General features: G+C 41.2%; 4 protein-coding genes across 5 annotated transcripts; 3 read left to right on the forward strand and 1 right to left on the reverse strand.

Annotated features, from left to right (window-relative positions):
* The first annotated feature begins 6,130 nt into the window (after nucleotides 1-6,130).
* LOC137877463 (DNA damage-inducible transcript 4 protein-like) lies at nucleotides 6,131-7,440 on the forward strand. Its single transcript, XM_068717404.1, has 2 exons — nucleotides 6,131-6,387; nucleotides 6,575-7,440. Exons 1-2 carry the CDS (start codon nucleotides 6,219-6,221, stop codon nucleotides 7,078-7,080), a joined length of 675 nt encoding a protein of 224 aa, XP_068573505.1. The 5' UTR covers nucleotides 6,131-6,218; the 3' UTR covers nucleotides 7,081-7,440.
* A 681-nt stretch (nucleotides 7,441-8,121) lies between these two features.
* On the reverse strand, nucleotides 8,122-12,785 carry dnajb12a (DnaJ heat shock protein family (Hsp40) member B12a). Its single transcript, XM_068721776.1, has 9 exons — nucleotides 12,626-12,785; nucleotides 12,099-12,276; nucleotides 11,239-11,384; nucleotides 10,976-11,146; nucleotides 10,644-10,723; nucleotides 10,431-10,540; nucleotides 10,165-10,340; nucleotides 9,702-9,844; nucleotides 8,122-8,757 (listed from the first exon to the last, which is right to left on the reverse strand). The coding sequence occupies exons 1-8, from the start codon at nucleotides 12,756-12,758 to the stop codon at nucleotides 9,723-9,725; spliced, it is 1,116 nt and encodes a 371-aa protein (XP_068577877.1). The 5' UTR covers nucleotides 12,759-12,785; the 3' UTR covers nucleotides 8,122-8,757; nucleotides 9,702-9,722.
* On the forward strand, nucleotides 12,783-15,836 carry trmt2b (tRNA methyltransferase 2 homolog B). 2 transcript variants are annotated; one of them, XM_068721763.1, is made up of 2 exons: nucleotides 12,783-13,668; nucleotides 14,885-15,836. In XM_068721763.1, the coding sequence occupies exons 1-2, from the start codon at nucleotides 13,033-13,035 to the stop codon at nucleotides 15,506-15,508; spliced, it is 1,260 nt and encodes a 419-aa protein (XP_068577864.1). In that variant the 5' UTR covers nucleotides 12,783-13,032; the 3' UTR covers nucleotides 15,509-15,836. The 2 variants fall into 2 exon arrangements, with proteins under 2 accessions (XP_068577864.1, XP_068577854.1); XM_068721753.1 differs by having other exon boundaries at nucleotides 12,784-13,902.
* A 1,104-nt stretch (nucleotides 15,837-16,940) lies between these two features.
* scdb (stearoyl-CoA desaturase b) lies at nucleotides 16,941-24,249 on the forward strand. Its single transcript, XM_068721788.1, has 6 exons — nucleotides 16,941-17,071; nucleotides 18,037-18,277; nucleotides 19,142-19,272; nucleotides 19,928-20,133; nucleotides 21,135-21,367; nucleotides 22,556-24,249. The coding sequence occupies exons 2-6, from the start codon at nucleotides 18,043-18,045 to the stop codon at nucleotides 22,753-22,755; spliced, it is 1,005 nt and encodes a 334-aa protein (XP_068577889.1). The 5' UTR covers nucleotides 16,941-17,071; nucleotides 18,037-18,042; the 3' UTR covers nucleotides 22,756-24,249.
* Nucleotides 24,250-24,567: the final 318 nt, after the last annotated feature.

Raw genomic sequence — 24,567 nt, forward strand, 5'->3', positions numbered from 1 at the left:
ATGAGGTCAGACCAGTTAAAAATCCTTGTTTTATGAATGGCCTCTGAAATAGTCCTTTTCCCAGCAGACGTTTTCGATTCGTTGTAGCAGGAAAAGCACAGGTGCAACTAATAACATTAACGAGGGCTCTGTCCCAGTAAGCCGTGACAAGGAGCCTGTGTCATAATACCAGGGCCTTGGAAGTAGAACACCTAAATACAATGTTATTAATGAGCTAAATCAACATCTCTATCACAACATCTTCACAGAAATTGAACCTTTAATGATGCACAAATTAATTAGCAGGACTATTGTATTGACGTGGGATGTTACTGTGAACCGGTGGTCTGGAATAAACTAAAATTGTTAGATTGTTAATTGCATTAGGCTACATTTTATTGCAGTATGTCCACCCCTGCATGAAGAGAGAATAACTTGATAAACGTTTGCCCTAACTGCCACTGTAACAGCGACACATGTAGCTGAATTGTAGAGCAAGACCTCATAAAACTGGACAAGTGAAGTCTGTACTGCCGCTCTGCCTCAGAATTGTTACTTGGATTGACAAAGAGACAACACAAAGCAGGGTTTTTTGTATAGTGCCACGGTATGGTATCTGACTGTATCTGCCCTGCCTGCTGTATCTCTCCCTGCTACAGTCTCAGTCAGTCCTCAGAGAGACACAGTAAATCACAGCTTGTAATTGAAATGCTGGATTAACTGATGGCATCTTTATTTCATCCTGGAGAGAGTGTCTTTGAGGCCCTCTTAATAAAGGCGTGCATGCAGGAAACAGGGCGTCATCTAATCTCTCAGCTGAAAGCAATCAAATGTAGGAGCAAAGATAAAGCGAGGGGAAGTTGTTGAAGTTGAACACAATGCAAAGATTGTGACGTGATAAAATCAGTGTTTTAATCCATGTACATGTATGCGATACATTTCGCAAGTGTGACGCTCATTTTCTACAACACAGCTATGCACTCAGATTAGTGTGTGTGCAAACAACAAATCTGCATAATGCAGTTAGTTGGTTTGAACTGAACTGTCCCCAGTTTGTACTCTCTGCTATAAACTAATATCATAGTGACGTTTATACTGATGCATTCTAACATGTCGCTCTACAGCTGCTGCAATCAGCCTGCTTCATCCTCAGTGACATTAATCAAACTAAAAGCAATGAGTTAAATTAAGCAAAATGGCCTTGTGATTAACATTACGCGTGCTTTAAGGCACATATTAGTGGAAAACCTTGATGCAGCTGCACTGGGAGTTAGGCACAGGCTCGGTCGTGAATCCACAGACAGATGTGATGTGACAGTCACAGAGCAGGCATCCAGAGAGAGGAGGGCAGACGGAACATGGCAGGCCAACAATGTGCATCTCATTTATTGGAGCAAGTTAAAGAAAAAAGGGCTGGGTAATCCTAGAGTCACCGAGCCATAGGGGGTTTCAGGTAATCCCCTTATAAAAGCTAGGGAAAATACGTTCCTGTCAGTCATGTGAGTGTTGTTGCCCCCAGGTCTGATGCTTTGTGAAGCAAAGACAGGGAATCTAATTGTGTTGGCAAGAAATGTAAAGATCAGATGATGCTCAATGAGAAAAGATGGTGGCTACTGTCATCAAGAACAGGCGCCTTGCATGCTTAGAAATAAGATAATGCTTGGTAGCCATGGGCCACTCGTTGAGTCTAAGTCAATGGTGGACGGTGCTGAGATTATAAAGTTGTTGCTTTGTATTTCATGTTTAGGAACCCTGAGAAATAGCTACTGTACAAGTCATATAGATCAACATGGGTTAATCTTTTCAGGTGTTGGTAGATTATGTTGCACAGAGAGAGACTAGTTGTTTGCTCCTATTTCCAGTCTTTGTGCTAAACTAAGCCAACTGGCTGCTAGCGCTAACTTCATATTCATCTTACAAATAGTGGTATTAATCTTCTCATCTAACTCTCTGTAAAAAAAAACCTAAATGTCGAACTATTCCTTTAACGTAAAATAATAGAAACTACAACGCACATTTAACATTAGTCTCGTAAAATATGATAAACATATGAATGATATCCAGAATACTTGAAGATTCAAAGAGCAGGCACAATGGCCCTACCACAATAGCCCTACAAGTCTTGTTTAATTCCAAACCAAACACAAAAAGCAAAACATTGGCAGCATTGCTAAATAATGCACATGGTTCTAAAATGAGAGATAGCTTCACTCAGGGACAAGTCACGGTAAGAGTACTTATAAATAATGATCAGGATCCTTTTCTCTGTCTGATGTCATGTGGTTCATCATATTTGCATCAACATTCTCACTCCTGCACCTATCAATGCAGCTTCTGTGTGACATTCAATCAATGTCAATGACAAGGCTTGATAACACAAACTGGAAACTGCAAATAATCCAGTTCCTTTGGGTGTTTTATGTCAAATCGTTAGTCAGAGAAGAGAAACAAGGGAATACCTTAAATATATTTGCATTTAGTGCTCATGTCCTACCGATGACAACAATGAAAAGGCCTGATTTAAATGTTTTATAAAGTACTTCTGTACTTTTCACAGCAGCCATTTTGACATGTCATAGCAGGGTAAACACAGATGTGATTGATACAAATAAATTTGCTCCAGTTGAGTGATTCCAGTGAGCCAGCATGCACAATACCAGGGCCTAGTTCACCTAAATGGAACAGAGCCATAATTAATGTGATTAGTTACACCTGTGTTGACCCTGCAATGGCATGTCAATATGGCTTCTGAAGGGCCTATTGTTTTTATATAAATCCCACTGCACTCCTGCTAACCTTCTCTGAAACATTATTTTAAAACGCTCTCAAAAAAAGTATAGAATTTAAGTTTCCTTCAAAATGGCAAAATTAAATTGCCGTTATTCTACATGATCTTCGTCAGCAGTAGCCTACACACCTTTATTGTTTTCCACTAATCAATGGAGTGGGAGAGTGGTTCTCTGTCAATGTGCAAGTTTATTGGCCCAAAGCCAGGAAGTGATACTCATCAAAAGAGAGGAGAAAAAGAGAAGGGGTGGTAAGGCTACCTGTGCGTTCCAATACCCATACTACCATACTATTTAGTATGAACAATACTTAGTACGTCCCAATACGTATGTCAAATGCAGTATAACAAAAATACCACAATATCCTATTACAACTGGTCGTATTTTGCAGTATGCAAGCCAGCAGGATTTTCTGGCAATTTTGAACCACAATTCTCTGCACGGCAGAAAAAAAGTTCAAGGTTCCATGTTATTACTAATATGTCCCAATTGAATGCATATTGCATGCAACAGTCCATACTTTGTAAAGGCAGCTGCAGTATGTACTAAAAGTAAAAAGAAATAGAATGTGATTTGGAAGGCAGTTTACGTGTCAAAGGGCTTTTTCAGTTGGTTTTATCTTAGATCATAAACAAAACAAAAAAACCCCCACAATTATTATTTCTAATTCAAGGTCAACTAAAAATGAAGTCATAACTCTCCATTACGCTAGTATCCCAAAAAGTGTTGGCTATTGAAGTTGGTGTGTAAATCCTTAATGCTTTATGGAGTGTGCATCTCAGCAAAACTCGCCAAACATCACAGTTTCTCTTTCCTCCCTCGAGAGTGCAGGTCTGTTTCTGCTTCCTCCAGCAATAAATCAAAACCTAAATGGAACGCTGTACAAGCTCCAAGTTCAGGTGACGCAGTGAGTCCTGCACTCAGAGCTGAAGGATTTCCAGATAAACACACAGGGCTCAGATGACACAGGAATTAGATGCTACATGCGGGAATATTTATCACGGAGATGTAATGATACTTTATTTCTTCTTTTGTTAGATTCATATTGTCAGCGTGGCCGACGCCGCCCCACTTTTCATGTCATGAGCGATGATAAAAACATTAGGCAACCAAGATTATTACACTACAGCTTGGACCCAACAAACAGCATGTTGTTGCTATAGCTACAGACTGGCAAACACAATCCAGGGACCCTTTTACCCCCTCCTGAATTAATTAACAATGTGAGCATATTTAAGAGTCTGGAGGAGAGGGCTGTATCTGAGCTAAATCAGGTGTAAATATATTGCATTCTCCATTTAAGTGCCTCATAATGGCTCCCGTTCCTTTCACACCAACTACTGGAACAAATAGTTCTTAATGTAGGAAGCAAAGGGTTTTCTTCGTGATGCACTACAGAGCACCTCAAATAAAGCAAATTGTTCCCAAAAAAAAAAAAAAAAATCCATTCTTGAGAATCCATTTGGTAGCTGATTTATTATATATGAATTACATAGCCCGAGGCTGGCTCGCCTAACAGCTCTCTCAGGTCTATTTGAACTGTAAAACACAATGCCTGTCAAGCTCTATTTCCTCTTATCAATTTTACTTTTTTCCCCATGACATCATGCAAATAATGTTTTGCCCCAAAATAGTGTAAGCATAGTTAAAAGACACATTTTTCTATTCATATGCAGTGACACAGTAAAGAAGCATAAATAACACAGTTGTGACTATCAAAGTATGTATGTAGACGGATGCATGTCAGAGATCGTGTGTTCAGGCACATTCACTCACAACAAAAGGTGCACTCAGGCACACACATTTTACATGCAGTCATGCACACACAGATTTTTTGATTAAAGCTTCTTCATTGTCTGTTTTACAGGTGGTACAAATGCGCCCCCATCTGCATACGCAGTGTATTACACCAAGAAGGACAGACCCAACAGGACTAAACGCAATCCTGCTTTTCCACCTATATGGTTTCCACCCGATGTAGCTTAGAGTAAAAATACTAACACAGTAAAATCCTGACTTCATCTACAAATATTCTAGATGTCATATATCCGCCAATGTATAGCCAGTTTGTGTTCATTGGTACTGGGGCTGAGCCATAGTGTGCGGCAGTAAGTCGTTTATTTTTTTAAACCTGCGTTTCCCCTGCAGAGCCCCATTAAAGTCCATACAGTATGCCGTATACTTTCATCTCTATCAGACCTGAAACACAAAGCAATAATTCAGCGTTAGAAGACCACAAGAGACCGTGTGAACTATTGATTTTTTAAAAAGCACACAAATGCAAAAACAAAAAAACACATACTGTAAACACGTTGACCAACTGATGATGATAATGTTAATGTCGATCCTGAGCAAGACAAAAGGATTGTTTTAAAGGGCTGAGGGAGGGTCCACGTGTGTGTGTGTGTGTGTGTGTGTGTGTGTGTGTGTGTGTGTGTGTGTGCGTGTGTGTGTGTGTGTGTGTGTGTGTAGGTCTATGTGTTTGAAGTCAGGAGTCAAAAGGAGTTGATCCAAAAACTTTCGGATTGCCTATTCTGATCTTTCTGATTCTGATTTTTGAAAATCATGACAAATATTCTCCCACATAAAATAAACTGAAGCATACATTTAACAAAAGTATTGATTCTGTGTTCAATAATATAGACCTATTACAACCTTTTCCACAGAAATGTAGATCTTAATCCTTTTTTTGTTATTTACGAGGAGGTTACCCTTCTAACAAAAAAATCCTTCTGACCTTTGGGGTTTTAAGCAGGAGGTCCAGAAAAGTTACCCTAAATAAGCAAGTATTACAATAGTATATTGTGGCCCTAACTTCACTGGTCTGCAACCTAAAAGGGCTATATTGAGTATGCGTCGGGATCGTAAAGTCGCTCTTTGAGAGATTCATAAAGCGACTCTACGCATTGATTTAAAAATAAAAGGTCAGCACTCACGTTTCCGATCATCTACACAAAACACGAGACATACGTGTCAGTTTAAGCTGCCATGGACAGAACTGTATCTTTCCACAGCTCTTTCATCATATCTTTTGTCCCAAAACTGAGAGGGTGTGTCGTAATATCATTTCAACGAAGGGTGCTGATTGGTCTGTCGGTTTGGATGTTTAATTTTACATTCGAGTCAAACTATTGTAGAAAAACAAGTTAGAAATTCAAGTTTGGTTGGGGGTCGGGCGGCTGCAGGGTCAGAAGGCTTAGCTTTTGCCTCACCCAATGGACCAAAAATGTTACCAGGCTGGATGGAGAGCAGAATACGTGAGCTGAAACCTCATTGGTTAATAAATACAGAGGGCGGGGCATCCTGGCTTGTGTATATAACGCTTTGTTCCATTGTTGCAGAGTGTGTTTTCCAGTTGGTCTGGCTTTGGGGGGGACCCACTGTTGGAGAATACCATAGCACTTATTTTTTATTCTTTTTTACAATCGGATCCTTTTTAGTTTATTTGTAAAGATGTCTTTTTCTTGCAATCACTCCCTGGACGGCAGCTTTCCTCCTTCTCCAGCAGAGGACAGGGGGCCAAAGCGACTGTCCTGGGGCAGTCTGCTGCAGAGGCTGACGGAGCTGAAGGGGATCAATCAGAGGATCACAGCTGACCATCAGTGGAGCAGAAGTGAAACCGGTGAGTGTTGCAGGCTTTTGTATGAGGAGAGACTCCATTGTGTTCATTCAAAGATGTAATTTAGTTTTATTTCAGTTGACTTGAACTTGTTAGAGAGAGCATGAACTGACAAAGAACAAAAGGGTTAAAGGAGGCAGAGGCCTCCTTTTAGTGAAGTCAGACTTTAACCTGTATTCTTTTGTTTTAGGATCTGTGGCAGACATGTCCCTGTCAGAATCAGACAGCAGTTTCTTCTGTTATCCCCTGGAGGAAGCCCTGGCTACTGAGGTCGTAGCAACAATGGCACAAAGTCTCAACGACGCCTCAAACATCCTGGGCTGCTCCAAACTCATCATACCTGACTATCTACTGTACAATATCAGCCAAGAGCTGCTGCACCTGGCTGTCAGTGAGCCTTGCGGCCTCAGGGGAGCGCTCATTGACCTGTGTGTGGACAGGGGGGGCCAGGGCTCCCTATGTACCGTGGACCAAATAGCTGTGGATGCCACCCTGGTCTCAACCTTCCACGTGACCCTGGCGCTGAGGCCCGAGTCCAGTGGACTGTGGCCAAAGGTTCAGAAGCTCTTCAAGGGTAGAAAGTCGCCAGAGACATCTGCAAGGCACCAAGACACTCTGAGGTTGAGTACGAGCTTTAGGGCCATCAAGAGGAAACTGTATTGTTCAGGGGAGCTGCTGATTGAGGAGTGCTGCTGACCAAGCGCTCTTGTCCCTGATTAGCTGAAGTGAGTTCACATGTAGGCTGACTGAAGGACGAGGCTGGTGGGTTAACATTGTCTTTTTTTTAAGACAATATCTTATGGCTCTAATGCATGTTAAATGTCAAACAGGGTGGTTGTGAGTTAAGTTACCAGTGTATTACAAGCGTATCAAGCTTTCCCTGGAACCAACTTATGACTCATGGCAGCTGCTCCCCTGGTGACTTAAATCAGTAAAGATTCATGTCTGAACATGGGTCAGTTTCTTTCCTACAAATGTAAAGTCACCCCCTTAAAAGGAACAACGTGTGTATTGATAGTCAAATATGACCTGAAACATGTGTTTTGTATTTTTAACATAAAGAACATAAACAAATAAATTATTTTTTAATGAATTTCTAAATTGTAAGCAATCAATGACTTGTCATAAAAAGAAATGAGTGTGTGTGTGAGTGTGTAACCAGCATTGTGGCATTAGGGATGGCAACATCAGCCTGTTGGTCCACAACTTTGGTCCAGACTGAAATATCTCAACAACAATTATATGGACTGCACTAAAAGATACTCGTGGTTCCCAGAGGATGAACCCTAATGATCTTTGGTGATTAACATTTCGTGTAGTGCCATCGTCAGGTGAAATTTAAGGTTTAAAGTGAAATGTCTTAACAATTGTTGGTTGATGTGCCATTAAATCTGGTTCTCATGTTCACGTCCCCCACAAAAGAATTGTAATGACTTGTCATCTTCTGCATTATCAGGTAAACATGTGTCCAATACTTTGGTTTCTGAATGAATACCTTCAGCTGTACTTTGTGTTTAGTGCTCTTAGCAAATGTTACAATTATCACACGCTGGACTTTAATAGTGATCATGAAAACCATTACACCTGCATCAGCAAGTTAGCATTGTCATTATGAGCATGTTTAAAAGCTAACGTCACATTTAGCTTAAAGCAACGCTGTGCATAAGTACGGCGTCGCTCGACCACTAGCATGGCTGTAGACTCTTAGTCTTGTTATAAAGAGAAAATATGCACTAGTTAACCATTGGACAAATTTAATTCAAAGAAACTTTTATACAATTTTTAGCATGTTAATTTAATAAATATGGTTTACTTTTATTTGTGCAACGATTTTCAATACTTATGATCCAACAGGCTACAAGCAAATCCACAAAATAACATTATAATAAATGATATTAACGCCAATAAACCCTGCACTGTTAAAAGTAAAATTAATATTTACATTGGTTAAGAACTATAAAAATTACACACTTTCCTTGTGAGTGGCTCAGACATTTGTCTATGAGAAGGCCATGAGGTTTCTCAAAATGTTTAAGGAAAACAAAAAAAGACTGGGACAGAGAAAGCTAATCTTAGCAGCTTTGTTTACCGTTCAAATAGACAACTATGCTCTTACTTTCCACCGTGACGCCCAGCGGACTCTCACCATACTGAAGACACTAGAGTAAGTAAATGTCAGCAGTCAACTCAAACTCAACTCTCACAGTTCTACAGGAAGTCAATCTACACCAAGTGGCAGAGAGGTTCCCTGATGAGGTCTGCTGCCCACTGCACGTAAGGCATTTTTGATTCTCTTGGTTTGCTGCAGAAATATGCTCCAATTTCAGTGGGCTCCGACCGATTTCTTCTAATTAGATTCAAGTACCGACGAACCTGCGGGAAAACAAAAAACTCTGATTAGATTTCTTTACATGCAAAGACAACCAAAAAGCATCTACACAGACCATTCATTATCACTACCACTTGTGCAATGCTCAGTATCAGTTAAACAGCTGCAAGAAGAAATTGAGCACACTGACATTTTTGCATGTTTTACGCAATTTCAAACCTTGCATAGCTGTGCACCATTTTTTCAAATCAGACATATGTTTCACAAAAATAAAAAGTATTTCCCACCTTCCAGGCAGTCATAGGTCTTTGTTCATTTCAGTATTAAAACCAACTTGCAGAGACTTGACCCTTGCTCAAGATAGATAATCCATCAAAGTGACTATTAAGTTGCCTTTATTGATGGCTTTTTTTAATTATTTTTAAACATCGGTCAAAGTTCTGCTATCTCATGGTAATTCTGCTGTGTGCAGGACCTGTTTTAAAAACCCTTCCTGTTGGTGCAGTAAAGTTCACCAACAGGACATCTGAGACAACATAGCTGATTCTTAAATATCAGGTGTCAGTCCCTGCTAGCAACTGCGTTACCATGTGTCTACAAGTAAACAAACAAAAATAAAACAGAATAAATGCTGTAATGAATCTCATATTAGAGGCAAGTAGTTCAATTTAAATGAATGGAAACAGCAGCCGCGAAAGTTTGGAGTCAATCCAAAAACATTTGGTATGCTTTTGGAAAACTATAAACTGTAATGAAGAGTGTGTAAATAGTGGGGGAAAAAAAGGTAAATATTGGAGTTTTTGCAGTTCTGTATTCTTGGTTTCATATAAGTCCTTCTAAGGAGGGGTGTTAACACATTAAACACTACAATACCTGCATTGGGTAGCTGCTTTCAGTTTGTCTATGTATACAGGGACCTGTCCTGTAGAATAAAAAAATACAGTTGCCATTATACTGTAAGGTCACTGTGATGGTTGTGGCCACTTACCCGTATGTGCACAAGTGGTTTCTAGCCATCCAGTATAACCTGAATCTCAGATAGTCTGGAACAGCTGGGAGTCCCCATCCTCTGTGCCCTTTGGTACAACTCAGAATCCCCAAAGTAACGAGCACGGTACAGCAAGCCTTCCTCTGAAAGTACAAGAGAGCATGTCAGCACGCTAGATCTCAGGCGACATCCACGAAAAACAATCTCCGTACACACACAAGCATTTTAGCACTGTTTCAGAAAAAGCGAAAATATGACGTATGTTAAGTTAATCCTTTTGTATGCCGTTGTAATTCACTCCAACAGTGTTATTTTATTTCACCAATGAACTAAACACACACCAAACTTAAAATTAAGGTGGCATACTGTACAGTTGCAGAACTGTGAAGTTCAACTGATTAATTGAGAAAATACCTGGCAGATTAATCAATAATTGTTGGGTACCGCTCTACTGCAAACTTACTCTGCTGCTTCTCCTTCCAACAGTTGTTTCTGAGGTTGGAGATGTAGTCTTCTTCTACGCTTCTCTCAACATTCTTCAGGTTATTATTCCCCGAATATTCTTCATTGAAGCGATCTCCCACATAGAAAAGCACCTTCAGGTTTGATGTATGCCTTTTGTGAATATGTCCAGCTGACCTGATGTGTAGGGAAGACATAATGACAGAGTGAGACCGATGAAACATTTTACGCAGCCGCAGAAAGCTCTCCGAGTGGGGAAACACTTACGGGCGGTAGCTAAGGCTGTAGGGAGGCTGGGTGACCATCATCTGGCTAAGAGCAGAAACAATGATGAGGATTAAGATGGGCATCAGCTGGATAAACAGAGCCAGACCTCCCTGTCCAGAGACAGAAAAACAAACAAACATTTGATTAGTGTTTGCAGAGCATACAGTACATCAGCTGGTATCACGTGTTATTACGGTATTATACAGGACTTACCTCTCTCTGTTGCTCTCGTCTTTCTTGCCTATTATGGTGTGCAAAGTGCATTCTTCCATTTCTGTAAACATGTACGTTACCTGAAAAGAATTGAAGAAAACCCATACAGTAGCATATTAATGACAAGATAATAGCACAATAAAGGTGTGTTTAGTCATAATCAACACTCAGGTTATGCAGAACACAGTGGAGAAGCCTGGTTTACTCTCAAATGGGTTGCTGAGGTGTGTTAACATGTTTCTCCAAACATGGAAACTAAAATACTCTTGGGCCTCCATAGCACAAAAGTACAGCATCCTGACTAAGCCTATATTCATCTGCCCTCTACTTACTTGATGGGAAGCCTCCACCAAAGAACATGTTGAAGAGGTCCTCGGGTGAGATGTCTGCTTCAAAATCACGTTGGTGTCTCTGCCTGGTCGGGTGTGATCTCTCCTCTCCATACTGGTCATACTGCCTTCGTTTGTCAGTGTTACTCAGCACAGCATAGGCATTACCAATAGCTGAAAGACACACAAACATGTGTTACATTTACATAAAAGTTACATTTGCATGTCTTCTATAGAACAGCACTGGAGAGTACTTTTTAATTAACCTTTAAATGCCTCCGTGGCTCCAGGTGCGTGATTTTTGTCTGGGTGAAATTTTAGAGCCAGCTTTCTGTAAGCTTTTTTAAGGTCCTCCTCAGAGGCCGTCTTTTCCACCCCGAGAGTTTGGTAATAATCTTTACAGCTCTTAATCCTGCAGTAAAAAAACAACAACAAAAACAACCAGAAACAGTTAGCAGAATGAGAGGGAATAAATGGAAACACAACATATAAAAACATCTCCTGGGATATTAATGTGACATCAAATACCTCATTATGGTAACAGTAATGACACAAACAAACACTTTTCATTGTATGAACAAAACACATGATACTTTATTCAATCTGTACATTCTTAAGAGTATTTCTGAAGATGTGGATTGCTCTCAAAGTCTCACAGTGAACGGTCAGCCAACAAAAATATAAACTCACTTCATTTTGCCACTTTGAAATATATCCACAATATGTCACTAATGGTACGAAAATGCTTGTTTTTAAATCTCTTTAATTAAAAAATCCAAATCATCAAATTGAACTTTACTCATCGTCTGAAATATCACATTGGTTTATTGTTCCCATATCAATGCAATACATCAAAATCATCTAAAGTCAGAACTAAAACTAATACATTTGACTGCTCCAGCTGAGTGACATGGAAATAAGTGATTCTAACTGCTTGTTAATCACACACTGTCCGTAATAACTGTATATTTATAACAGACCACATCCCCTACACCATATATAAATGTCACTATATTGATTGATATGGTACCGAGTAAAACATGTAGTGGTCTCTATATTTTGTCAGCTCTACTATGTTGTTTGTAGTAACGTTATTACTAAAAAACAGATTCACACGTGCACTGACTTTCTGACAGCGTCCAGCTGATCTGCGGTGTATGGTTTCCCCGAGTCTGTGGCCCCCTGTGCGGACACATTGGGCTCCTCTCCGTGGCCGCGGTGTCTCATCGTGGGTCCGTCTCCGTTCACAGGACCGCCATTCTCATCTGGAGGCTTTCCATTCTGCGCTAACAACTCCAATAAGTCTGGAAAGAAGGTGGAGTCATATCATTCAAGGATAACACCTCAGTCTTGATCATAATCACATCATGCATTAGCTTAGCGAGCTAATGGCTAGCACTGTAACGGCTAACAAGGACGCCAATGATGTCAATGCGACCTGCGAATAAGCACCAATTTAAGACATCAAGTAACCAAATACGTTGCAGAATTCGCGGGTGGGGGTGCTGAAAAAAACTACAAATACCAGTGTCGGCTTGGAGCAGCTGGTGTAACGCTAAGATAGTTATGCTAACGTTAGCTGATTTGGTTGTACAGCGGCGGCCCACCAAACGATATAAAATCTCCACCAAAACAGACGATTATTCGACGTACTTTTTGCTTTATCTGTCGGAAACAGGCGCTGCGCTTTCTCCAGAAACTTCCTGGCTTTGTCCGGCTGGTTGTTGCTGACCGAAATTAGTGCTATTTTAATGCACCGCTCCGCTTCGTCCTTGTTTGAGTCCATCGCGACACAGCGGAAATGTTTACTTGCCCCAGGACGCACGGAGATGACGTAGAGAAGCTCTCTGGCTCTAAAATAATACGTCGCAACAGTTGAATGGAAACCGCCAGCATGCCCTTCATACACTCGACTGAAGATAGGTTTTAAAAGACTGATACTTAAAGTCAGTGGTGTTCATTTTATATATATATGTATGTAGCTGCTCTGGTCGTCTTTGCGACACTAGCTGACACTTGCAGAACCCTCGGCCATTACAGCTACTTCTTTGAAAGTCGAAATGGCTTTGGCAGCTTCACACAGCAGGTCAGTTATATTTGCCAAACGTAATATTCTGTATAACGTCACAGTGAGGCAACCCTGTCTGTTGTTTTCATCTAATGACACTGTCTCAGATGGCCAGAGGAAAGCACCATCGAAGAAACAGTGGAGAAAAAGTCAGAAGAAACCTCCCTCTACTGATCATCTGTCCTGGGAGGAAAAGCTGGCTGATGTGGTCACTCCTCTGTGGAGGCTGAGTTATGATCAGCAACTTGAGCTCAAGCAAAAGCATCAGGAAAGGATACTCTCTCAGCTCTCCAGGCATCTTACAGGTGACTTCCAATCCCAATCAACACCTGTCAGAAGTAAACTCAGCTTCCCTGTCTTGCCTGTTCTGCCATCGCCTGTTAGGGATGGCTACCGCAACAAGTCCACGTTTTCTGTTAACAGAGGAGTGGATGGGAATGCAAAGACAGTCGGTTTTTACGTGGGCACAGGCAGGAAGGGAAACATTGTCTGCGTCAACGGGGACCACCTGCTCAACATGCCGGAGAAGCACAAACTGGTAGCCCGGTGTTATCAGGACTTCATCCGCCTCTCGTCCCTGGAGCCCTGCCTGCTGTTCCACACTGGGGGTCACTGGAGAGAGATCACGGTGAGGACCAACGCAGAGGGCCACACCATGGCTATAGTGTACTTTCATCCACAGACGCTCACCCGAGAGGAGGTGGCACTCCACCAGGCTGACTTGGTGGAATACTTCACGCTGGGGCCTGGATCAGTCTGTCATTTGGACTCACTGTTTTTCCAGGAGAGCAGCATGACTCGCTGCAGTCATGAGGAATCCCCCTACCAGCTCCTGCACGGTCAGCCACACATATACGAGGAGGTAATATACACCATCAGGGCAAAATTACAGAGAGGGGCTTTACATAACATAGTTCCAGATTGTTTGGTGAATATATGCAGCACAGACTAGCAGCGGTGGAGGAAGTACTCAGATGTTTCACTCAAGTTAAATTAGCAATTCTACAGTGTAGAAACAATCCGTTACAAGTAAAAATTCTTCTTTTTTGCAGATAAATAAAAGTACAAAGATATTAGCATCGGAATATACTTAAGGTACCAAAAGTAAAAGTATTCATTAATTAAAGAATGGCCCATTTCAGAATATATTACTAGGTTATAAGTATGAATCTACTAATGTTTACAACGGATAATGGTTGGGTCTAATTACGTTGTCATGCTAGGTAACTTAACCTGTAATAATACATCATAATGTGTTAGTTGATTACATTTTTTAATGAAAAGTCTAAATCCAGAATGTAACTAAAGATTTTAAATAAAAGTAGTGGAGTAAAAAGTGCAATATGTCCCTATGAATATTTGTAGAAGTATAAAGTAGCATTAAATGGAACTACTCAAATGTACCTCAAAATTGTTCTTAAGTACAGTACTTGGGTAAATGTACTTATTACATTCCACCACTGAAGACCAGGATATCCTGAATTTTATTCATCAATATGGATCAATTTCCAGAAACAGTGTATCCTACAGTTCCCATAATGCAATGTGATAGCATCTTTCAGACAGACCCTACTTATCTGGTAAATACCTGTGACTCCATACACTGTTTGTAATGCAGGCTTTCTGGTACAGATCATTAGTTTATTAGTCTATTAGTCACACAATTTACTCAACTCATATACTATCATACAACTATTTTCACAGCCTTTGTTCAACATGACATCGACATGTAAATTACCCTAGAAGTACTGAATTTGTGTTGATAATAGACAAAGAAAAGCGGGTACCACAAAATCCATGTATGTCTATGTATTATTTTATTGTTTTTGTTTTGTCATTCACAGGTGCTGGGCTACAAATTCCGCATTTCTGCCGATGCCTTTTTCCAGGTGAACCAGGCTGCTGCTGAGGTGCTGTACAGCACAGTGAGACACCTGTGCTTCCCGAGCCCAGAGGACGGTGGAGGAAGAACCAAAGTTGGTGGTACTCTCCTGGATGTGTGCTGTGGGACAGGTGCCATTGGCATTACCATATCCCCCAGAGTGGACAGAATCATTGGTATAGAGCTCATAGAACAGGCGGTGGAAGATGCCCGACACAATGCAGCTCTCAACGATGTACTGAACTGTGAGTTTGTCCGTGGGAAGGCGGAGGTGGCGCTTCCTGGCGTTATGTCCCGGCTGAGCTCCGCAGGTGGAGGCCTTGTCGCAGCTGTGGTGAACCCCGCTCGAGCCGGACTGCACTACAGAGTGGTCCGAGCTCTGCGAAACCAACCTGCTATCCGCAGGCTGGTCTATGTGTCCTGTAAACCGGATGGGGAGGCTATGAGGAACTTCAGGGAGCTCTGTTGCGCCCCTGACCCCCAGAGGAAACTCACAGGAGAGGCGTTTTCTCCAACTCTGGCTGTGCCTGTGGATATGTTCCCACATACTCCTCATTGTGAAGTGGTGCTTCTTTTTGAGAGGTAGCGGATGCTTTTTGTTCAGAGGCGGGCTCCAACCCTTCAATAACTCGATGATGTATGCTCAATGATAATGAATTATCTTACACCCATGTTCACCCACACAGGTGTTTTCACTTATTTGCTTGATTAAAACTTTTTTAGGGCTGCAACAAATGTTAGTTTTTTTCATAAATCTTCTGATTAATGTTTTGCTGTGTAAAGTATCAGAAAATAGAGTGCTTTACTACAGCAGATGGACAAGGTGGAAGGTGACAATTAGAGTTGAGCCAGTGCATCTGCTACACAGTGTGTATACATTATATGCTTCACACAGTTAACTTTTACTGCAGGGATATCACATTGGATTTCATTATATTGTGTTAGATGTCCATATTATTGTGTTCACCTTCTGTCGTGGGTTGTAGTACTTCCCTTCGTCTGCCTTGTAGGACCTGTATTTGTACAGCAGATGGTGCCATTACAACTTCTTCAGAGCCATCCTTTTAGGAGACACCCCATTCATTCTAGTTCACTAAAGGTCAGTAACATCATGAGTGTACAGTATGAGTGGACAAAATGTTTCCTAAGAGGTTACCACCGTTTATGTGTGGTCATAGATTGGGATAAGCCGGCCTTGCCTTTTAGATAGGGAGTTCCTTTATCTCTTGAGTTAAGTAATGGTATGATGATGACTGGGAAATCACCTTTTTACCCCAATAACCCTGGCAGGGTGCTGAGGTATACATCTATGTGCTCTCTATTCTCATATTTTACTCACTTCTGCCTCTGTTCTGGCTAACCTTTCCAAAATTAGAAAAGACATTTCGGAAAGAAAAAAAAAATTCATCACAATACATTTGTGGTTTATTCACCACCAAAAGTACATGCCTGAGAAAAGTGAAAAGTCTGATGCATATAATAATCACATCAGTTTCACAAAGGCTTCTATAAACTGTCAGTAAGATGTTCTTTCTTTGCGAGTTGATATCAACATCTGAGGGGAATCTTTTCAATGTAGTCTACTGGAAAACTGTATTGTATCTACCAACAGTTGGGATATATTTGACCAGAGTTTCACAACCATTTCAGACTAGACATTGTTAACTGAAGCTTGCAAAACAAATGTGCCTTTGCACTGTACAGGGTGACATCCCAATTGGGGCTACTGGGCACAGTCATACCAATGCAAATGTCTTGATGGTCAAATGTTAGACAGTCATTTGCTGTATGACATAACAATGGTGGTAGATTAGTTGACCTGTGTTTACAACATCTTGCAACGTTTCATCAGATTAAAGAGCCATATTAAGATCAAGAGTTCGATTTGATAGATTTGGCAATGAGGCAATTACAATATTTGAGACATTCTGATGGTGAAAAAAAAAACGGAGGGTGGTTAACATAAGCAAACAGCCAATAGGGTGTATTCAAAGCCTGTGGCATAAATTTCCTCGTCGACCAGTTGCTTTAAAACGACCTCAGCTGAGCAGTGACGACTTCAGTAACCGGGGATCAACGCACCAGTTACTCGCCTTTATTTGTTCACCTTTACCGGATCTCCTGCAGCTTTGGTGCCTTTCTCTACACGGTGAGTAGACTCTACTCAAGCAGACATGCAAGTCAAACTAATTTGAACGGACATTACTGAAGAGACAGAGTGTCATACGCAAATTGCCAGTGTGGTATTTGAATAGTGGTGTCGCTGTCGTGCTTTGACCGGATACGTTTCCACCACCAAGATAACATTTACGACATGCTGCCGTAACTTTTATCTCCTCATCACACCACTGCTGTGTGACCGGGTTGAACGTCGTATACCATCTTTGACTTCCATGTAGGAATGTTCATTTATTAATTCATTTAACTTGTTAAAAGCGTTATACGGCGAACGTTAACGGCCAAACTCTGCCCAATACGCCACGCCCACCATTCGGCTAGCCCCGCTAGCTTAGCAACAGTAGCAGCTTATAACGTCCAGCCGCTACACCGGAAGTGTGGAATGGTGGCGTTAGTATCACACAAGTGGTATTACCATGGCAACCATGGGTTTTTAGACTACACGGTAGGGTACATGTGGGCGCAAAGTGGCATATTCCGGTTCAACAAATGGTGACATAACGTTACCACTTCCATGTGAAGAAGCGCCACCAAACCGCTGGGCAGTGAAAGAGGAGTGGCATCCTGTTTTCACGCCTGCAGTTTTAGTCAATTAAACTACCAGTAATCAGGCATATGGGCACTAATAAGATGGGGGCACACAACCGTTGGAAAGTGGTAACGGTTGTATCGTGAAACACGAGTGATGAGCTGTTTAGGTGGCACATGGCGTACCCAAAAAACGCAGCAGTGACGCATCACCCCAGATTGTGCCACGCTTTCCGCCACTAGTGCGATATCTCGTTCACCGCGCACACTGCTGCGTGGACCCAGCCAGCCGCCGTACCTTCCTATCCTCTCTGTTTCTGCATCCCGCCGTGCGCATTTAACTGAGCAACATCTCTCCTGTTTTTTTTTTTTTTTTTTTTTTTATCCTGCTGCGCACTACCGTTACAGAAAAAAATGACTGAAACGGAAACCAGGAATCATCACGATGGCAAGCAACAGATCGGGGGTGCCGTGGCAGAAACCTCGACAGTGGAGGATGTTTTTGACGACAGCTATAAAGAGAAAGAGGGTCCCAAACCACCGACGACACTGGTGTGGAGGAATATCATCCTGATGTCCCTCCTTCATATCACCGCTCTCTACGGACTGGTTCTCCTTCCATCCGCTTCGGTCGCAACTCTCGCATGGAGTAAGTATTTACTATACTGTAGCAGGCTGAGTGGTGCAGCATTGTTTCTTTTTTCACCCTGTGGGCCACAGTTGGAGAACAGAATGTGCTGATGTTGTGTTGTCATTGCAAACTACAATACATACAGACTGGGGGGGAGGGGGGGGGCATATGTCTATGTCGCATGGAGAATTAGTCACTCTGGCCTTGTGATTTTCATTTTACAAATGCATGTTACAGATGTATGTTAAAACCTTCTTTGAGAGCTCAAACCTGTAGCTGATTGTAAAGTATTGTATAGTTGCGCTTGTTTTTGCTTGTCCCAAATTAGAAGTATTTGAATTCCACTGATAAAAGACAAACTGTTAACTGAATATTTACAGTGTGTGCCCCCCATATATGTAGACTCCTGAGGCATGACTTGAATTCCTGAACAGTCTTAACTTTGTTTTCACTCTCAGGCTGCATAATTTCCCCCCCTATCTTTGCAATGCTGAGCTGCATATTATTTCACCGGGGAAGACAATGCACAATCACCATTCCCATAGACATCCCATTGTGAGCTGTGTGGCACCACAACAGAATGTTCTTTGGCAGTCAGAAGCCCCCGGGTCTCAAATCCTGGGTAGTCTTGTCTGGGCTTCACATAGAAACACATTCAGCAGTTTTAGAACAACAAAACTGTGAGGGCAGACCTGCATGCTCCCGCTGTCCCCATCATCTCCCCACATAGAGGACTTTTTTCTCTGAACAAAGAGGCCCGGGTGTAATGGAAAGAACATGGTGTCCTAGTGACTTCTGCTCTCACGGGTGTGAACTTAATCTCAGTGTAGTGGTGACAGTTTCCCCTAAGATGTCTTTCCTTTCCACCTCTCTTTCCTCCAGCTGCAGTGTGCTACTTCATCAGTGCTCTCGGTGTGACTGCCGGTGCACACAGATTATGGAGCCACAGATCCTACAAGGCCTCCTTTCCTCTGCGAGTCTTCCTCGCTCTCGCCAACTCCATGGCCTTTCAGGTAAAACAGGAACAAATGTAAATATATGACACGCCTTATTTGATCCCCCAGAGGAGGGGGATTTAGCTGTTGCAGCAGCACATTATTTCCATGTGTATTCCTTGGCAGCTGCTGCTTCATCTTTAACTCTCCCTTAACTCAAAAAAGGTGTTTTTTGCTTATTGTCCCTTGACTGTGATGTTTGAGCTTCACTGTGCAGAATGATGTGCGTTAGTTTGACACTTAAAGGCTGTTTTCCCCTTCATCTTCTGAGTTTAACACATTCTGTGACACCACAACAAGCCATTCTTGATCCAATGTGCAACAAGTGTGATGTTGATTGTGAAAACATGACGCTCTCTAATGAGGGAATAGGAGTAGATATTATTTTGTCAATCAGGCAATTGGAGAAAAACCCCATTTAAACACTAAGTATTATTGAAAGGAGAGCATTTCTACATCATCATAAAACACACCGGAAGGAAATCTTAAATCTGCTTCGATGCTTAATTTTAATCATGTGGCAATGGTAGGGTGATTTCAGTGAAATTGTGCAATCTGAGTGCTATGCATTTATTGTTTTGTTACCACTGTTATCTCTGACCTTAATCTGATTATCTGAACGTCTCATGCATATCTATGCGTGCCTCACGTAATCCTCTCTCTTTGTGAGCAGAATGACATATATGAGTGGGCAAGGGATCACCGTGTCCACCACAAGTACTCGGAGACGGACGCAGACCCCCACAATGCCACGCGGGGGTTCTTCTTCGCCCACATTGGTTGGCTGATGGTTCGCAAACATCCCGACGTCATTGAAAAGGGGAAAAAACTGGAGCTGTCAGACCTGAAGGCAGATAAAGTGGTTATGTTTCAGAGACGGTGAGCAAACATTACCCAGAGTTGTTTTGTTTTATGCTGCTGCTGTTCTTGTCAAGTGTGTCTCTCTGAAGGGAGCTCAAAGATGCAGACTCAACAGACTAAAATGAGAGTCCACATGTTATCAGAACTTCATTTTTGTGGTCTCCTGTCCAAGTATTTCTCACTAGCGAAATCATTTTTTTTTTTGGTGGGGGGGGGGGGGGAATGGAATGATGACGGGTTGTTCTTGAACTCCTCTGCAAAAATGAATATGACCTACATTATTGGGCAATTTGCTGATACAAACCTATCTGCTGAACTGCCAGCACTTTTCATGTGGACACAAATATCTTGTTGTTGCGCCTACATTGTGATTGATGTTATGGAAATGAAACCACTGGGGGGTGGTATCATAGACAAGATTCAATAATAAGAAATGTGAAAATGCTGACACAACACTATCCATCACCTCGGCCGTCACACCTTTGCTACCCAAAGTATGATGTATGAATGTCTCACTTCAATGTATTTGCAGGGTTTATTTTGCATCTCGTTATTCAAAGTAATTTCCCCTTCGGCCCAAGCTGTACAGGATGTAGTTGTCTGAGTTATATTGACCATGATAACACTTGATATCCATGATCTACTGATAGTGGATGCATTTTGGACCAGGGATCAAATCACAGCGTGGCCCTGTGGTGTCCACTGTCAACAGATCTACTTTTCTGGACACAGTCCCAGATTTTCACTTCTGCTCTCAGGCAAAGGGGTTAATTATTTTGACTTGTTTATAATTTCCCTCATAACAATGTAGGATTACATTTGTGTCCTTTATGGGACCCTTTAGCCTGGCATGGGTTCAGACATCCGCTATGAGACCAAAAGATTCAGTGACAATTTACATCATTATGAATCTGTTTTATTTAATGTAGTCTCAGATTGAGTGGGAATGGATCCGTGTGAGATTCAGTTTTTTTTTTTTTTTTTTTTTTTTTTTTTTTTTTTTTTCTTTTTTCTTTCAGCCACTACAAGCTGTCTGTGGTGATACTTTGCTTCTTCGTGCCAATGTTTGTGCCCTGGTACTTCTGGGGGGAATCCTTGGCTGTGGGATACTTCGTCCCTGGACTCTTAAGATACGCTGTGATGCTCAATGCTACCTGGCTGGTCAACAGCGCCGCACACATCTGGGGCAACAGGCCTTACGACAAGACCATCAACCCGAGGGAAAACCGTCTGGTTGCATTCAGTGCCATAGGTATGGAAACAGCCTTTTTTATTATTATGTATTATTTGTCCTGCAGTAATGTGTCACTGTGTTGTGACTACATAAGTATTTTGTCATGATCTTCACATCCCTTGTTGAAAGCTTATCTTGTCAAGTCAACCCCAGTGTGTGCTCCCTCAAAGCAGGTTGAGTCTGGCGTCTGTAGTGGGACAGTTTGCTAATCTGGTGGTCGATGTTTATTTTGTCATTCTGCCAGTTTAAGCTTTGAACTTCAGAGGTGGTCAGCTGTTGAGCTGTGTATTTAGATGTTTGTTTACAGTTGGACACTGGGTTATTTCATTGTGTTCCACAAGTCAAGACTTTATTTGTGGTGGCTGACACCGTGGGGGTGTGATGCTGCAAACAGCAACAAGCATTGTTAGCTGCAAAACGGCATCAAACTCACAAGCTAACTAGTGATTACACAAGAATGCGCAATTCTGGCAGACGTTTCTTTGCTTTCAATTGTACAGTATGTCCACGCAGTCTTTCCAGATGTATCATCGTCCGCCACATTTGATCTGTCAAGATTGAAATAACGATTGCTTTTTAGTTTTTGTATTGCATGAAACTACATTTTAAATTGTGAGAGCCAATGGAGGAAAAAATGTATTTGAAACAATTACGTTACAAAGTCCATCTCACCTGTTGTGTCATTTTAAATTGTTTTTTCCATGTTACTCTCGTTTTCCTACGCACCCAGAGCAGCTGTTGTAAATGCGTATTCTCATTAAATGGAGTAGGAGAGACTCGGGTATTACCTGTGTGGGCTTCATCATTTTAATCTTGTTGATGAGATGTTTTCTACTGCGGTGCCCCGTGAGATTCTTTGGTGTCATATCTCTTAAGGCTGTGGGAACACCCATGTTGTTACAATGGCAACTAAACTGCGTTGCAATGACAACAAAAGACTAATTAAGCAAATCTGATAGCCTGTTCTTTGGTAGCTTGTAAATTGCATTACATGTCAGTCAGCCTTTTTTAAATTTCAAAAAAAAGGTCCCTAATTCACTCTTCACTTAGCATCACATAACATTATCAATAGCTGTTTGTCCCTGTGCTGCCGTCCTGTGATGTGTTTAAATTAACCATATAACTGTTGCATGCACATCTTCATTCATGCAATTAACTTGTTGACATTCAGCAAAAACACTGAAGTCTTTCATTTTTGGTTTCCAGGGGAAGGCTTCCATAACTACCACCACACATTCCCCTTCGACTACGCCACGAGTGAGTTCGGCTGCAAGCTGAACCTCACCACCGCCTTCATAGACTCCATGTGCTTCCTGGGTTTGGCCAAGGACCCCAAGAGGGTGTCGAAGGAAATTATCACTGCGCGAATGCAGCGAACGGGTGACGGCAGCAACAAAAGTGGCTGAGTCACACTAGCCGCGAGCTCTGAAACTGATACCTATGTGTCGAACCGAGACAGAACGTAGCAACAGGTATAGCAGAATTTCAGTGGTGGTTAGGGGTGATTACCATGCTTCTGAATATAAGATAAACCTCCTCCTGAGACTAATATTGGCTTTTGAGAGTTGTAGACTTTCCTTAAATGTGTGGGTCTCTTTTTAAGTTTTGAAGTGTCCTCACCAACTATTAGTCACAGCCAGTGACCTGGCTACATGTGCAAGCACAGCTTTTCACCATAATATATAAAACAGGCACAAAGAGAATGAAAATTGCTAATTGGGATTAAAAGTCTCCATTGGCAGCAGTAGGACAACCAGAAGAAGTCTGTGTGAGCAGTGTGTAAAAGCAGTGATTACAGAATAATTTACTGTATATCTTATTTGTTAATGTGCTATTTATTAATAGTCTTCGGCACTTTGAAAGCTTTATTGAAACTCTTAACTGTGAGGTTTCTCTACAGGCGATACTGAGGGCCTTTCGCTCTAACTTCAGTCAGTACTGCTTTTTCTCATTCCACAAGGAGTGGAGTTTCATCTTTATTTTTGTCTGTCTGTTATAAGCTAAGGTTGTCTTTATTTTTGGTAAGATAGTAGTCTTACTAAATCAATAAGCTGCTGTGTTCAAGGCCAACACCAAGACAGTCAACACTCAATTGAACTGCCCTTATTTATCATACCTGAGTGGGTGAATACAGTACAGATGTGTTATACTTTGGGATATTTTCACACCCACTGTCTTCAACTGTACAAGGGAGGGTTCTTAATGAGGATGAAACTCTCTGGTGTAAATTTGTATACCTTTGTTGAGTAGTGAAGCTGCCTCAGACTGAAACAGAACCAGACTTCTCAGTCTTAACTTGAAAAGAGATATATATTTGCATTTATTTTGTATTCATTTGAAATACACTCAGAGAAGAGGTCTCCCTCAGACAAGGCTAATGAAGGATTTACCTTTTGTGCTGTGTGATTATATATTATTGAAACATGTGTCAGGACTCTTGCCCAATTGCCTTATGTGAGTTGCACACCTGATGAAAAAAAATAAAAGTGCAAGTTATGGAAATAAATCGGGGCTTAAATTTTCTGTCAAATGACAGTTGTTTTGTGTCTGTCTGTTTTTAAGGAACACTTCAAAAATTAAAATCCCTTATTTATAATGAAAAAGAGGGACCATTCAACAAATCTTTAAAAAAAAAAAGGGTTACTGTGATTTAACATTTGTGTAACCAAACAAATATTTTCATTTTAAAACAAGCTCCAAACTTGTTACATCATCAATGATAATGATGTGATATTTGTCACACTTCCTCTTTTACAGAGTAACACTTTTTTTTTTTTTTACAGTGTTAACTTCTTGAAGTTTGAATGCCTTAAAAATGGCACTTTTTTTTTTTTTTTCAAAGAATATTTTTGCCCACTGTATGTACCGTAAATAAACCAAATTTTCTACTTGTGACAAAATATGTTTTGCTGTTTTTGTTGAAAGTCTGTAATATTCCTTATTCGTAAACTGAATAAATATATGATCATAATATTTCTGTTACATTCTTTATCAGTGGCTTGTGGATACCACAATAACAGCTACTGATAATGATATATGGTATATTAACTATACAAATAAAAACTTTTAAACTTTTAAATTTAAAAGCAACAAAGTGCTTTGCTACGTGTCTGACAAAAAGAATAAAACACAGGTCACTGTCAAAAATAATAGAAACGTGGTGCTAAGTTCTAAAATGGAAAATGAAGGTTGTGTCATAATTGAAACTTATGTTGACA

The sequence above is a fragment of the Cebidichthys violaceus genome, unplaced genomic scaffold (genome assembly GCF_023349555.1).
Source record: "Cebidichthys violaceus isolate CVI_PGR_0920_01 unplaced genomic scaffold, fCebVio1.0.p SCAF_10, whole genome shotgun sequence".
Taxonomy (NCBI): Eukaryota; Metazoa; Chordata; class Actinopteri; order Perciformes; family Stichaeidae; genus Cebidichthys; species Cebidichthys violaceus.